General features: G+C 35.9%; 1 protein-coding gene across 1 annotated transcript in view; it reads right to left on the bottom strand.

Annotated features, from left to right (window-relative positions):
- RSRC1 (arginine and serine rich coiled-coil 1) overlaps positions 1-16,747 on the bottom strand; it is a 333,501-nt gene that overhangs the window by 156,362 nt on the left and 160,392 nt on the right. Inside the window, exon 5 of the mRNA XM_036017604.1 lies at positions 10,665-10,701. Within this exon, the coding sequence (XP_035873497.1) occupies positions 10,665-10,701 (37 nt within the window). The remainder of the gene's footprint in view (positions 1-10,664; positions 10,702-16,747) is intronic.

Raw genomic sequence — 16,747 nt, 5'->3', positions numbered from 1 at the left:
ATAGCTAAGTATATTCTGATACATCTCAAGTAAGCAGTGAGTTAAGTACACAAATAAGTGTCTTAAATTTGTTTCTAAATTACAGTTGACATACATTATTATTTCAGGTGTACAAAATAGTGATTAGACATTTACATACCTTATAGTCACCCCAGTAAGTCTAATACCCATCTGGTACCATACATAGTTTTTATAATATTTTTTACTTTATTAAGGATGGAAAACAATGTAAGCATACAAAGGTTTTACTTTCATACAATCATGTACTTTAGGCTAGAAAGAGCCTTAGAGCTCATCTAGTTCATACTCCTTACTTTACACAGGAACAAACTGAACCCTCTAAAGGTTAGGCACCAGTGCCTGGAACCAGTTCCCCTAGTCCCAACCCAGTGCTTTTCTAGCACTCTGCTAACTCTCCCGATGAAAACACTGAGGAAAAGTAATTTTCCTGGGCAATAATATTCGTATGTGCTTAGTGTAAAAAACGCTATCTAAAACTAGACCGTGGAAGAAAAGTCACTACTGATTTCCCCTGTAAGCTCAAGCTTTTTGCATCTGGTTTTTACCATTCACCCCATTGGCCACAAAGAACTTTAAAAATAAACCAATGTCTCCTCCTTAAAAAAAATAATTATGATAACTTTCCTAAACAATGTATCAATTTACTTGTCTTTCAATTTCAAAAAAATTTAGTGAATAATTAACATTTGCAGGAGTAGGTACTGAAAATACAAAGCTCAATATTTAGTCAAAAGAGAGAATCGACAAGAAAATAAATTATAGTTTATGATACGGCAAATGCCAAGATTGAAGACTGCAATAAATATTACAGTAACACCAAACTTCCAGATTTAAAAATACTACATAGTAAAACTGACAAATATGTATATATGCCATATGATCCTTTTCTAATCTAATTATCTTTACTCACTTCTTTTACAAATATCGAGTAAGATTTTCTTTAATAAAGTAACCCATTTCTTCCTCTATTGACCGCAGTACATCTCACCATAAGCCTGCTCTTTCACATACATAATCAAGGGGGCCAACAGTGGAAACAAAACTAAATCTGCACTGACTGCTTCAAATACAGAATGTGCTCATCACCTGTGAATGATTTAAGTAAAACGGTAATAATATTAACTTCCAAAATTTTGATAGGTTTCCAGCAAAAACCAGGTTCATGTGTATGTATGCATACTTTTTAATATTAACAAATAAAAAGTAAAGTTTATAAAATATGCATAGTATGATTTTATTTTTATAAATAAGCAAACAGCTAAGGAATGTAGGCAGTAAGTATGCCTGGGAATAGAAAAAGGTATATAAAATTAGGTGCTAAACTGTTCACACCTATCTGATGGCAGATAGATGAGGTATTTGGTTTTTTCTTTACATGATCAGTTTTGATCCATCACAATAAATATCTATTATTTTGTAATTTTTTAAATGAGCAGTAAAGGACAAATCTTTCTCACAGTTCCTAGTGAGTATATTAGTTTCAGATACTGTTTTTAGTAATCTGGAATCACATAACTAGAACGGTTAAGTTTTTTTTCCTTTCTCTATAAGAATAGAGAAGTAAGAAAGTAAGAAAGTAAGAAAGTCTTACTTTCCTACACTATTTCACACACTATTTAAACACCCTATGAATAGGCAGAAACTGAAAAAGTGAAAGAGAGAGGCTGTGTGTATTGTTGGAGGTCACACAGTAAAACATGTTTTCTGTACTTTTCCTAATGTAAACAATGTCTATGTTAAAGTTACACACAGATACCAGGATTCTGTGGCAAATGGAAATGAGTGTGGCCAAAGATACCACTGTGGCAAAGGCATTCTCCACCTTAACTCTTAACACTTTGCCTAAAGAAACAGACAGCATCCTGTGACCTCTGCTGCTAGTTCTTCATCTGCAGTTACAGATGTTAGATCCAGAGAAAGCCATGAAATAACTGCCATGTGCCTGTGGGATTCCCTGCAATGAAGCACAACTTACAGTGTCCTGAACTATAATACAAACACAATATTCAGTTACTCTAGTGGTTTAAAGAAGGTTTGACTTTCAGACTCCTGCGTAATGGATGGAAGTTAGTTAATGCTCTTCGAGATTTATAAAGCTTTAATAAACACATGGGCATAAAAGTCAGAACATAAATTTTATCTAGATTAAATATAAATCTGAGACTATCAGTGGTATCATGAAAATTGCATGACATCTTGCTGTTTGTTTTTTTTTTTAAGCTAACTGGCCACCATTTGCTTTCCAACATCACCATGCCTTAAAAAATGCAACAAAAGGGGCCCAAATTCATGCCATTTGGATGACTGGGTAATATTTATTAATTATGCATTGTAGAAGCAATCGTTAGTAAACTTGTAACTGATCAAAACATATCAAAGAACAGGATTACTGACAATTGCACTATGGTCTCCGACTGGAACGTGAGCTGGTCCCAGCCTGAAGAGCTGAAAACTGCCTGAGAAAGTAGGACAGCAATATTACATTAACATTTAATCCACTCAAAAGATACTTTAATTTGCACACATATATAGGACTCACTTGTTTGTTAAAAGAAAAAAGAGAAAAGATTTATGGAACTGATCTCCCAGAAAAAAAGAAAAACTTCATGCTGTTTTATCTCATGATCACAGTCTGAGAAAAGTGTCTGTTTTAATGTGCACACTCACCCTAAACCTCAAATGTATATTGGCTTAGGAGAGAAAAATTAATTAAAACGTTGGGAGGAGATAGATCTATTATGTTGAAGCCCTTAAATAGTATATGAGGTAATAAACATTTTTCATCAATGTTTAATAAATATATAGAGTATATAAGTAATGTCAGTATATTTTGAGATAATTATATTCTCAAACTCATTTGGACAAATGTCAAGAACACTTTTTTCTGAATATAGTGGGGAAATATTAAAGTAAAACAGGTATTTAAAAATGCAACAGATAAAAGACAAGTGACTTTAGAATAGAGTTCATAACTCCGTTTGCATTTTATTGTTCATGTTATGTTAACTGAATCCTCAAAAGTATGACAATAATATATTAACTGTGCCATGTTCGTGTTAAATAAAATCATTAGTCTGTAAAATGAAATGCAGCACTTTTATTTGGAAGTTCTATGCAAAATAACCTAAAACAAAGAGGAAAGGGCTTTTATTAAAACCTGTGTGTAGTGTTATTGATGAGCATGTAAGCAATGGGCCTGTCTACATTCCTGGCAAGCAGCAACTATATTCTACAAACCACTGATGGGCGAAACAAGCTATTAATGATAGTTGCTTTTCAACACTTAAAATGGTCCAACTCTGCTGCCTGACCACAAGGACAAGTGGGTCATCACTCTCAAATGTTATACAATGTAAGAAACATAAATAAAACCTCTGTGGGGAAAAACCCACAGGTATGGCTCCAGAGTTCTTTTGTTATTCAGCTATTAATAGAAAGCAAATCCCACTTAAAGTTGTAAACACTTGTAATCCTTTTTACTAAAAGATTTATCATCAATTATTTAATTTCACACCTAAGGCTAAAAGACATATTACTGGTCCTCAGGCCCAGCCTCACCTACTGAATATACAACTTAACGTCTGGAACCAAAATAAAGAAAATAATTGTCCTGTTACTCTTCCAGACTAAGGTGATGAACTTTTTGCCCCTGTATAAACCTGTGGAGTGTCCACCTCTCTGGGTTTATGAATGACCAACAAATTATTTATAGGTTACAGAATCATATTCAACAAATACACGAGGGAAACATTTAGATTTTTCATCAGAAGCGGAAGGTGTTCATTGGACACTTGTTGCTCAAGTCAATGCCTTTTGATGTACTTCTCTTCCTGGTGGTCACCGGACCAGCAGCATTAGCCTCCCATGAAAGCTTGCTACATGCAGAAACTCAAGCCCCACCACAGACCCGGATAACCAGAACCCATGTATAAACAATATCCTCAGGCTCCTTACATGCACAGTGAAGATAAAGGAGCACTGACCTACATCACCATGCCCCCCAAATTCCGACCAACCTCCAATCACGTGACTTTTCAGAAAAGAGAACAAGGGAAGCTTCAGAAACATCATACTGATCAGAAAAAGTCTCCTCACTCCCTGCCAAGGGGACATGGCACAGCAGTCTTTCTTTGAGGTCAGAAGCAATTCAAAAACTGTTTTGACCTAAAAGTGACAATATTTCATATAGGTTAATATAATCTATTCTAATCCACAATCCCTCTCCGAAGAAGACAGGATAGCATTATTTTACAGACTGCCAACAGTAAGAGTTGTATTGTAATCACATGGCAAGGCTCTATCTAGCTCCTGTGTGTTTTCATAATTTCAAAAATAAAAATGCATATTAGTATCTCCACTCTTGACTGCATTAAAAACACTCTAAAAAGTAAACTATTTTAATCCCTATCCAGTAGTTCAGTAAGTGTTTCTATTTATTACATTATCCAGAATTTTAAAACATAAGATGGTAGAAAAATATGGCATCAGCTCCCTTTCATATAACACAAAGGATCTTAAAGTCAATTTTCCATACTTTTAGAGCATCATTATTTAAAAAAAAAAAGGAGAGGAGCAACATCATCATCTAATAAGCACCTACCTCTACTTGTTCAACCTTTCTGTGTTAACAGACATATACTGGGGTCATATCCAAAGTCTGATGTGTGTGTGATTCTTCATCAAATATAAAGTATTATTTCCTTAAGCTCATTATAAAATCTAACCAAGTATGATGTTATAAGCAGTGTTTTCACTCATTTTTTCTAAGTTTTCAGATAGATATGGGTACTGAGCTCTTTAAGATGTTTTATGTTCAATTTGCTGAAGGAATTCCTGCAGAATTCCTGCAGGGGTAACTCCTTCAAATTCAAGGTCTAGTCTACGTTGATTTCCAACAATTTTCCATTATGGATTTTTCTTTTGAGGTAAAAATTTACATAGACCCCCTCCTCACCTCTGATAGTAGTTCTAAGTTTAACACATAACTGGAAGCTCAACCAAAATCATCCCCAGAAAAACAAATTACTACAACACTAAATGCCAAAATAGTGAACGTACATTTCATATTGGTGTTATTACTGCACCAGCTAGAGGGAATAAGTTTGGCAGTGAATGGGACCAGAAGTAGCAGCCTCAGGAAGCATTACTTCTGAAAGAAAATCAGATAAATACAACAGATGGTAATAGTAAGAAAGAAGAAAAAAGAAACAAACTAAAGAAACAAGACATGCCAGCCTCTTTGTTCCTGCCTTTGCCACCATCATCCATTGGAGAAACTGCACTTCTCTACAGTGAAGACAGAAGAGGGCACCCTTGAACTAGAAACCCCATCTAAAAAATGTCTATGGTTTTAAAAAAGGAAGGAAGGGAGGAATGGAGGCAGAAGAAAGGGAGAGAGGAAAAGGCAAGGAGGGAAGGAGAGAAATAGATCAAATTACCCCATATAAAGTCGCTATAAGAAGTAAAAAAAAAAAAGCAAATCAAAATATTTCAATAGACAAAAATTCTCTCCCCAAAAGCAGCTACAAAGGACAAGACTCATTTGGACAAATAACAAAAAGAAAACCTAGAATCAGCTATTCAAAAAGTAAAAACAAATGGAAGAAAAAAAATGTTTCAGAAACGAAGAATAAATTATAAGGTGTCCAAGGAAAAATAAATGTGAATGAAAATAAAAAAGAAATAGTGAAAACCAGGAAAACTGACAGAATGAAAACAAAGTAGTAAAAGAGTAAGAGAGAAAGCCACTGAAAAAGATGAGAAAAAAGGCTTTATATATGTAATTATATAGAATATGTATATGTAAATAACTGGAGTCCCTATAGAAGGAAACAAAAGGAACATAACTAATATTTAATACCATAATCCATGAAAATTATTTCTAGAAATGAGACAACTTAAGTCTACATATGAGAAAGCCCAGCCAAATTAGTCAGAAACAACCAGCTTTGAAAATTAGCCTAGTTAAAAAAAAAAAAAAAGGACAATAAAAATGGCAATGCCTTTAAGCAAAGAAAAGTAACAAATTCTCTATAAGGATAAGAAAATATCAGCAGAATATTTTTAAGAAAGTCAATAAAGAAAATGTACGCCAAGGATTTCATGTCTAGTCAACCTGTCATTCAAGTGACAAGACCACAGAAAAACAGCTTGCAATGGGCAAGATCTCAGGGAATACTGTCCCCAGGAGTCCTTCCTGAGGAATATATTAGTGGGTGAGTTTTAAGCAAACAGGAAATAAATGGGTAAATATCAGCAAACAAACTGGTGTGAATATTTAGTAAGATTAATTTTAGCATTTACTCTAAAACAAGGTGGCACAGCACGGGTGCAAGAGCAGTATGTATATGCATATTCTAACAAAGCAACAAGAATACAGAAAGCAGAAAAGTGAGGAAAAGGAATAAGGGAAAGGGCAATAGGAGCACTGGCCTAAAGGTAACAGATGAGAGTCAAGGATGCCATTTAAAAGGTCAAGTAGAAATGAGAGGGAGTAAAGTATTATAAAACATAAATACAAATGTAACCACTAGGAAAAAAAAAACACAATCCTTCAAAAATTTAATAATAATAACTTTAGTCACAATTCTCCCTAATATTCTATACATCTCACATAAGCCATCAGCCTTTGTTCAGAACTACCTTTGAAAGATGTTTTGTATAGCATACAGTCTTGAAAGACGGAAAGAGAACGCGCCTATGGAGCAGAAGGCAGTTTTATTACATAATGAGGATAATACAAGTCAATGGTTTTACTCTTGGGCAAAGTTTGGGCAGATGTTCTATAAGGTCCTTAAAGAACTCTTAAACTTGGAGTTGTTCAGCTATGACACAACCCTACTGGGTATGCAGCATCACCCCATGGGACTTGGGAGTCAAGGGGAACCTATACAACCATGACACATGTACTACCTTTTATATTATTAATAATAAAGCATTTTGTCTCTGGCCCATAAATCTTGTGTCTTCTGCCAACGTCTATGAAAGTGTGGCAGGCATGCAAATAGGCTAAATCTCATACCCATAATACAGAAGACACAGCCAAATACAGAAAGAAACGGTAAGTATGATACATACAGTAATTACGGAGCAAGTCTCAGGATATAATGTTAAAAGTTAGCTGCCTATAAGGAGTAGAGGAGCTAGAAAGAAAGAGAATGCTACCTCTCTCAGAGCATCATTGTATATAATACTTGGACTTTTAGATGCATGTTCAAGTACAGATATTCAAATATATAACTCAATCAACAAGAATAGAAACAAAATCACCTAAAACTCAATGCAAACAGAAACCAATGAATGCAACTATATTTCATATGAATAACCCAACTATACCCTAGGAGGAAAAGAACTCAATTGAATCTTGAACTCTTTTTATTAAATTTATTTTTTAGAGGTAAGGTTGTACCAATATTGAAACTATGTGTTTTATGTGAATTACATGACTGAGCAAATGGGTAAATGTTGTCAAGAGTCAGGGTTCTCACTTTGAATGAAGAGAACAACAGATATGAAATGGGGGGGCAAGGAAGAATTTTGTGGTTTGGATTGAAATGGAAAGCATTGTTATAACTCATAATTTCTTAAAAATACCTACCTACCTACCCACCTATTTATCTAATCTAACACTGAAAGATCCTAGAAGTAATAAAATCCCAGAGACAAAGACCACATCACATGTCAGGTCTTGACTTGCAAGTACTATCTTCCTCTAAATGAAATGGTAATTTGAAGAAATGCCTGACTCCAGGAGTGGGGCAGGGGAGGTATAGAGCCTGGATTATATTGTTGTGCCAGAGTACAGGGAGCACTTAACAAAAAAAAAGAAAGAAAGAAAGAAAGAAAGAAAGAAAGAAAGAAAGAAAGAAAGAAAGAAAGAAAGAGAGAGAGAGAGAGAGAAAGAAAGAAAGAAAGAAGATGGGGTATGTCTAAAGGACTCAGCAGCCATTCTGAAAGCACACTTCCTAGACAAATAGGGGACAACTTGAGCATCAAAGTAATACAGAAAGTAATTAATGATAACCTATTTAGTAAAATAAAAATCCACTAGTCCTTGTTCACAATACAAATCAAACAAGAAAGAAGGGTAGGCTCTTCCTTAGTAGAATACTGTTCGCTAAGAATGGGGGAGCAGAAGAGGTGGAAAATTTCCATTTTGCAATTATCAGGCACAAATCATCAGTGATGATGCAGCACCAAACTTCACAAGCTCTGTCTAGAACCTCAAATAGACATAGGCTTTATGGATCGGAGACAAGTTTTTGAAAACAAAAAATAAAATGGTGCTGGGCAGTGTATTATAAGTCTATTAAGCTAAGAACAACATGCTAGACAGTTCCCAAGGAAAGCTGGCAACACAGAAATAAAGGAATGACAGAACAAAATAAATGTGAAAAAGCAAAGGCTACATAAAGAAGAAATTATTTCAGTGTGTGGAATGTTCTTCTCATTTGAGGTTTATATGACGTATTTTATGAAATCAACCTACTAGAAGTTATACTTCTAACTGCATTTGGCAATACAGCCAAATCAAAGAAGGGCCATCAGTGTTGGATGGCAAGGGCTGTGAGTATCTGCCCAGTCAGAAAGTGGTGAGTCACAAACCTAAGGAGCCCACAACTGGGGGACAGGTTTCACAAATGCTCAACCAATAAATGCTTGACTTCACTTCCTTCTCTGGTGGTTATGAAGAATATCACTGACTTTTCTGAATATTACTAGTACACAAAGCAACTTATATGTATGTGTATACGTGTGTGGTATAATCATGTAATCATATCATTGTTAACAATTCAGAGTTGAGTCGATTTTACAATGTTAAGTTACAGTCTTTTGTACAACTTAGATAAAATGTAGTAAAATCATCTACTTCCCACTATCTGTTATATAGGCTCTCTCACCCCTAAAATGAATATATTTGAAATGAATACAAATGAATATATCTGATGTATATGTCACAGATAAAAATGAAATATAACTTAGGTTCAAGAATAAGAAAGAATAATTAACAATCACTCTTGACTTTAATAAATGGCTAAGCTTCACCAAAGGTTTTTAAAATATTTTTAGTTGAAGAACTCTTTCTTCAGATCAAATCTTATTTTGAAAGTTTAAAAATGTACACAATAACTGGAAGTGAACTACTCTGCTTAAAGTGGGCGGAGGAAGTCTGGAGTGCCACCTGCTCTGAGGAGCCTTCCTGGCCGCCCTAGGCACAGCTGGAAAACCAGCGCTGCGTACACAAGATTACAAGGAGAGTTTAAATGCAGAAAACAGTCACTGAACACGAGATCATGCTAGTAAGTACAAGAATATGAAATTTTAAAAATATAACTCATTATTATTTACTGAAAAATATGAACCAAGTATAAAGTCTTTTTAATAAATAATTTACAAGAAGCCTATAAAAGGCAGCTCATTTTGACACTACGGTAGGTGTTGTTCCTTGTTATAAAACCCCAACTGATACTGAAATTTGCTGTCTTAAGCTTTTTCATACTTCTGTCATGTCCTATATACATGTGCCACTATGAGGTGATTAACAGGGATTCAGGGTGCAATTTTTAATAAAGAGAATAACAATGTAATTTATTTACTTCTAATCTGGACTGATCGATAGTTCACACTTTCTAACTAGATTATTATATCTTGCTTTTTAATAATTATCTTCAATTTTTAGGATCATTTTTTAAAGTATAATTTTCCCCCGTTTGCTTTAGCTAGTAAAAGGAAAACCAAAAGTCCCTTAGAACCCTTCTATTATAATAAGTCAAAATTAGGCTGCCTCTTGCTACTACTGTGCTTTTGTGGGAGAAGAACAAAAGCACATTAATAGTTAACAAAGCTACAATATGATATACGAATGAGGTCTTGCATTAAAAAAGTACTTAGAGTGTATTTACAAAAGAGTCTCTCTTATTAATTATTCAACATTTGGATTTGACCAGAAACCAGAGCATGACTTTATAATGCTCTGTTTAAATGAACTACTTAATGTTATAATGAACACTCAGTGTGGTTAGTTCAATGAATTTTGGACCTGTTATAACAGAATAGTTTTTTCTAATATTTTGATCAATGGACAGATTTTAATGTTAACTCAGTTTGAATTTCACTTATGCTTTAAATATGTTTACTTAAACAAAAAATTTTGCATCTCAATTATTTTGTATTCTAAACTGAATGTAGTTTAAACCAATGAATTATTCATAAAGCAAAGACATTAGGAAAAACAAAGCTGTGCACTTCTTTCAAAGCCGTTAAATTGCTAAAACATACCATATTTATGCATGCAATATTTGTGTTTTTCTTAAAACACAAGCTTGTTTTTGTCAGATCAAGATACGCCAAAAACTCTAAACCAAACATTTTTTTATAATTAAAGCGATCATCAATCCAAGGATTGTCATCCATTTTATTTCATCTCTACATCAAAAAAAAAAAGTAATTTAAAAAAATTTAAATTCCCTTGAAATGATAGGATAAATGAAAATGTAAGTGCCATCACATAATAACAGTAAGCTGACCCTTTGGGAAATGGTTGACTTTCTCAATACAAGGTATTCAAAGCTCATTCAAAAGTGTTCATTTAGAATGCAGATATCAAAGATGATGCAAATGTTCAAGAGAAAATTAGAACTTACCAGATGTTCTAATCCAGCTTTGATGTTTCCAGATTCCCTAAAATAGAAGAATAAAAGTTTTAAATAGTTGCTAAACCCTTGTCTAATCTTTTTACCTCAAAACTGTTTTATAAACCCTTAGAATTTTTTCATGTATCTTTACTAGTGTTCAAATAACACTCTTTTTAAGGACAAAACAATTTCCATCAAAAAGGAACAGATAATTTACTTATATTTACCAATATTACTGTTAAATTGGTGTTCCACTAACAAAGAATGCTTCAGACTTTTCAAAGTCAGTACACAACAACATGAAGTCAAGTACACTATTACTTCACTGTTAATGTATCTGTTTATTTCACATTAGCTTTTCCATTAGTTTGTTTTTCCAACATTATGAAAATGTTCAAACATACAGATTCTATCTGCCATCTAGATTCTACAATTGACATCTTACTATATTTGCTTTATCAAATATCCATCCATCAGTGGTTGTATTTTTATATAAGGAATATGCACATAAACAATACGTTCATAATTGCATAGCTAAACAACTAAATTTTAATAAATTTTTCTTGACATTAATTTTATTAATTTAGTGCACACTACAAATCAAGACTTAAGACAATTACAATACTAAAAAAACTATCACCAAAGAAAACACAGACATCAAATATATTAATATAATTAAGCATTTAATTTCTTGCTCTTCATTGTAAACAAAACATTGCTGATAGAATTAAAAATATAAATACATGTGCAAGTAGCAAATTTAAATATACATTTGGTGAAATGTGGCAAATAGTTGCAGTTTTTTATCCTGATTTTAGTCTATACTAATTTATTAGTGATAGATGGACTTTGATTTTTCTCACTTTGATCAAGCAGTTGTTTTTAATTCCATCATGAATACCAAGGCTGATGTTTTTAAACATGAAATTATACTTCTACCATATTGCAGGGAAAAATATGGAACAGTAAACAACCCAAAACAGTATTGCATTCATGATATTTTTTGTTTTTTAATATATTTTATTGATTATGCTATTACAGTTGTCCCACTTCCCTTCATTCCCCTCCACCCTACACGCCCCTCCCACCCAAATCCCCCCCATTAGCTCATGTCCATATGTCGTAAGTTCTTTAGCTTCTACATTTCCCATACTATTCTTGCCCTTCCCCTCTCTATTTTCTACCTACCGTCTATGCTACTTATTCTCTGTTCCTTTTCTTTCTCTCTCTTTCTCCCACTCCCCTGCTGCTAACCCTCCATGTGATCTCCATTTCTGTGGTTCTGTTCCTGTTCTAGTTGCTTGCTTAGTTTGTTTTTGTTTTTGTTTAGGTGTGGTTGTTAATAATTGTGAGTTTGCTGTCATTTTACTACACATGTTTTTTCATCTTTTTTTTCTTACATAAGTCCCTTTAACATTTCATAAAATAAGGACTTGGTAATGATGAACTCCTTTAACTTGACCTTATCTGAGAAGCACTGTATCTGCCCTTCCATTCTAAATGAAAACTTTGCTGGATAGAGCAATCTCGGACGTAGGTCCTTGCCCCTTCTTGCCTGTAAGATCTCTTTTGAGAAATCAGCTGACAGTCTGATGGGAACTCCTTTGTAGGTTACTGTCTCCTTTTCTCTTGCTGCTTCTAGGATTCTCTCCTTCATTTTTACCTTGGCTAAAGTAATTATAATGTGCCTTGGTGTATTCCTCCTTGGGTCCAACTTCTTTGGGACTCTCTGAGCTTCCTGGAAGTCTTTTTGCCAGAATGGGGAAATTCTCCTTTATTATTTGTTCAAAGAAGTTTTCCACTGGTTGCTCTCCTTCTCCTTCTGGTACCCTTATAATTCGGATGTTGGAATGTTTAAAGATGTCCTGCAGGTTCCTAAGCCTCTCCTCATTTTTTTGAATTTTTGTTTCTTCATTCTTTTCTGGTTGTATGTTTTTTTTCCTCCTTCTGGTCCACTCCATTGATGTGAGACCCAGCTTTCATTCCATCACTATTGGTTCCCTGTGCATTTTCCTTCATTTCACTTATTGTAGCCTGCATTTGTTCATCTAATTTGGGACCAAAATCAACCAGTTCTGTGAGCATCCTGATCACCAGTGCTTTGAACTGTGCATCTGATAGGTTGGCTATTTCTCAGTCACTTAAAAAAAAACTGACTGCAGGGCTTTTAATTCTGTTTGATCCTTCTCCCTGCCCCCCCCCCCCCTTGGTCTGGTTGCACCTGAGGGGCGGAGGGGCAGAGCCTTAGGTGTTCACTAGAGTGGGGCACCCCAGTCACTGGGTGGTGACGTGTGTGGGGGCGGGGTCCAAGAGGGAACAATGGCGCTTGCTCTGCGCTCCATGAGACCTCAGTCCCTTCCGCTGCTTCCCCAGAGCAAACTGGGGGCCCTCTGGTGCCAATTCCCATGTGGATGGGCTTGTGCACCCCATGGGACTTTCCAACGACATCTCCTGTGAGGCTGGAGTTTCTCCCGCTGCCGCCTCAACCCCCACAGGTGTTTTCAATCAGTGCCCTGAGGCTCTATTTCCCAGCGCTGTGATCCTGGGTGTCCACACAGTGCCTTGCTTCACAACTGCCCCTCGCTGGGTCTGCTGGTTGCGGCTTGCGCGCTCAGGTTCCGCCCGCCTCGGTCTTGGGCGCCCCGGATGCCTTACGTGGCCGGTCCCAGTGCTCTCTGCTCTCCGAGCTGCGAACCGCGCCCAGCTGCCTGACTCTGCCCCTCCTACCGGTCTGGATGAACATGTCTATTTTAACTTCTTAGTTGTCCCACTTCCATTCAGATCAATTTTCTGTCAGTTCTGGTTGTTATTCTGTTTCTAAATTTTTGTTGTCTCTATGTTGGTTGTGCGAGGAGGCACTGTGTGTCTACCTATGCCTCCATCTTGGCCGGAAGTCGAATTCATGATGTTTTAATTTTTTCCTCACACCTCTTTCTTTCACTGAAGGGCCTTTTATTTCTTTTCTCTTTATTTCTGTCTCCATGTTTCATTGCCAAAAATATACTTCTGTGTTTCATTTGTCTTGCTATACAATCTTTCCAAATTTCCCTATCTTTTTTTCCCTTTGAATCCACTGCCTGAAAACTAAACTCATCGCTTCCACCGTTTGCTCTCACTGCCCAGTGTGACATACTGGGAACAAATTCCAAAGTCTACTGATTAAGCAAAGCACTCATTTTTAGCCATTCTCTTCTCTTTCTGCTTCTGGCCATCTTAGCAATACGATGTGTACTCAACGTTTCAAAGTGTAAGAATTTCTGAAACTCATTCTCTGGGTGCAGTCGTAATGACAAATGATAGGAATAAATTACAACGAGGTGTCAGGAAAAGCTAATCGTTACATAAATAATTATTTTGAACTTTATTATTACAAAGTTAGTGGATTTATTGAATCTGGAAGGCAAATGGATCTTTATGTTTTCACAAGGACATTCTTATATGATTATTTGTGTAATTTGAAATCTAAAAAAGAACAACGTATATAGTGAAGCATCTGACAGTGCAATATATATGTGTGCACAACAATAAAATTAAGTCTTCCTCCTATCACTGACTCCCAGTTCTCAATCACTAATATTAGCTCTTTGTCCTTCTAAAGATATTCTGCTTCTGTGTGTATGTGTGTATGTGCATGTGTGGGTATATTTCTGTCTCCTGTTTTTTAAAACCCAAACAGAAGTAAGTATACTATACACATTGTTTTGTAGCTTCACTTGACGATCTATCTTACAGTTTGCTCTATCACACTGTCACATAATGATTCTTATTAGAAATTAATATGGCAGTATAAAAAAACAAAAAATGTTCAGGTTCCAAGTACAAATCCATAATTAATTATGTGAAACCATGGGGCTAGACTAGCTTCATCAGAATATTTTGGTATAATATGTCATGTAACACTGACAGCGTGGCTTGAAGCAGCATCCCATCATACACATTAATAATTCTAAAAGAAACATATGAACGTCCCCACAAAATGGGACAAAGTCTCTAAGTAATTTCATTTTAGGGTCGGTTTTGCTCTCAACTGAGTTTGTCATAATGTTAGGAAAAATCTCTTAATTCTTTGAGCTGTTTGCATTTTGGAATCAAGGATAAGAAACTATTCCTAAAGAGGGAGAGGAGAAAGGAAGGAGAAAGGAGTGACTGACTAGGCTATTACATTATTATGATTCTTTAAAGTAAGTGACATTTAGGGAATACACTTTTAGAATGGTATGCCTAAAAGAAAACTAGGCATCATCCTTAACACAGCCCTCTCCCCCTCACTACCAGACAAAGACATTCAACCGCAAGGTCTTGACCGTCCGACACCCTTAGTTATCATTTAGATTTAATCACTCTTATCTTCACAAGCACTAGCTGTTTTAGGCCTTTTCTTTTCTCTTCCAGATTACTAGAAGAGATTGCTGACCTCACCTTTTTTCTCCCATATTAACACAGAGCCTCCTAATGCTTAAAAACTGCTCCTGCCTTGTACCACCTCAATTCATTCTGCACAATACAGAAAAATTGTTCTAAAATATAAACTTGATCATATCAATTCCCTTCTCAAAGTCAGGGATATCCTTTCTGCTATTCTCCCATTTACTCATTCCCTCTATCTTTCCAAAGCTTTATCACATGGGAAGTGATGGCAACAGTCACAAAAAAATTACTAACTTGGCTCCTCCCACTACTGAACCACTTACTCTTTCTACCAGAAATGCCCCTTTTCTCCCATTCTCTAATTCTACTGATCTAGCTTTAAACAACAATAACAAAAAATCCTTCAGGACTTAACTTACACCATAACTCCACTGGGGAAACCTTCTCTCTTACTCAGAAATGAAGTAATGAGCTCTTTCAATGAGTTCCCATCCACAGACTTTTTAAATTTTATTTTAATCATTGTTCAAGTACAGTTTTCTGTCCTTTACTCCTCCCATCCCAGCCCACCCACCCATCCCTCCCCACTCCCTTATCCCTCCCCACTCCCCCCATTTCCACCCCCCCCTAATTTTTGTCCATGTGTCCTTTATATTTGTTCCTTTAAACCCTTCCCATTCCTCCTTGAAATTCCCTCCCCTCTCAGCTCTGGTCACTGTCAGCCTGTTCCCTATTTCAGTGTCTTTGGTTATATTTTGCTTGTTTGTTTGTTCTGTTGTTTAGGTTCCTGTTAAAGGTGAGATCATATGGTATTTGTCTTTCACTGCGGGCTTATTTCACTCAGCAAAATGCTTTCCAGCTGCATCTATGCTGTTGTAAAGGGTAGGAGCTCCTTTCTTTCTGCTGCATAGAATTCCATTGTGTAAATGTACCATAGTTTTTTGATCCATTCATATACTGATGGGCACCTAGGTTGCTTCCAGCACTTGGCTATTATAAATTGTGCTGCTGTGAACATTGGGGTGCATAGGTTCTTTTGGATTGGTGTTTCAGGGTTCTTAGGACATAATCCCAGCAGTGGAATTGCTGGGTCAAAAGGCAGATCCATTTTTAGTTTTCTGAGGCAATTCCATATTGTTTTCCAAAGTGGTTGTACCAGTCTGCAATCCCATCAACAATGCACTAGGGTCCCCTTTTCTCCACAACCTCTAAAACCACAATGAGATACCACTTCACATGGTTAGAATGGCCATCATAAACAAAGCAACAAACAACAAGTGTTGGAGAGGTTGTGGAGAAAAGGGGACCCATCCATAGATTTTATCACACTTGATTATAAATTACCTGTTTACTTCCCCATTGACACCACCAAAATGAAAGCTATTCAAGAATACAGATTACATCTTTTTAACCTTTATACCCTGGTACCCTACAGGGTGCCTATCAAAGCATGAATTCACTAAGAAGGGTCTGACATCTAATTGTCATAGAACAAGCTTTGAGAGTTGGTGGCAACCAGCTCAGGTCTCTGAGTGGCCCTGCACAGCCCTGCTCTACCTCCACACCACACAAAAAGCAAGGCAAATACAATAGTGAGTGGTTGTTCGGGGCAGTAGTATTAGGAGCTGTGTATGTGTTTGATGGGCAGTTGTTTTACTCTGCTTTTTTCTTTTTGTATTTTAAAAATTTTCATTGAATTTATTGGGGTGATACTGGTTAGTATA

This window comes from Phyllostomus discolor, chromosome 2, assembly GCF_004126475.2.
Source record: "Phyllostomus discolor isolate MPI-MPIP mPhyDis1 chromosome 2, mPhyDis1.pri.v3, whole genome shotgun sequence".
In the NCBI taxonomy this organism is placed as follows: domain Eukaryota; kingdom Metazoa; phylum Chordata; class Mammalia; order Chiroptera; family Phyllostomidae; genus Phyllostomus; species Phyllostomus discolor.
This window is presented reverse-complemented; position numbering and strand designations above follow the sequence as displayed.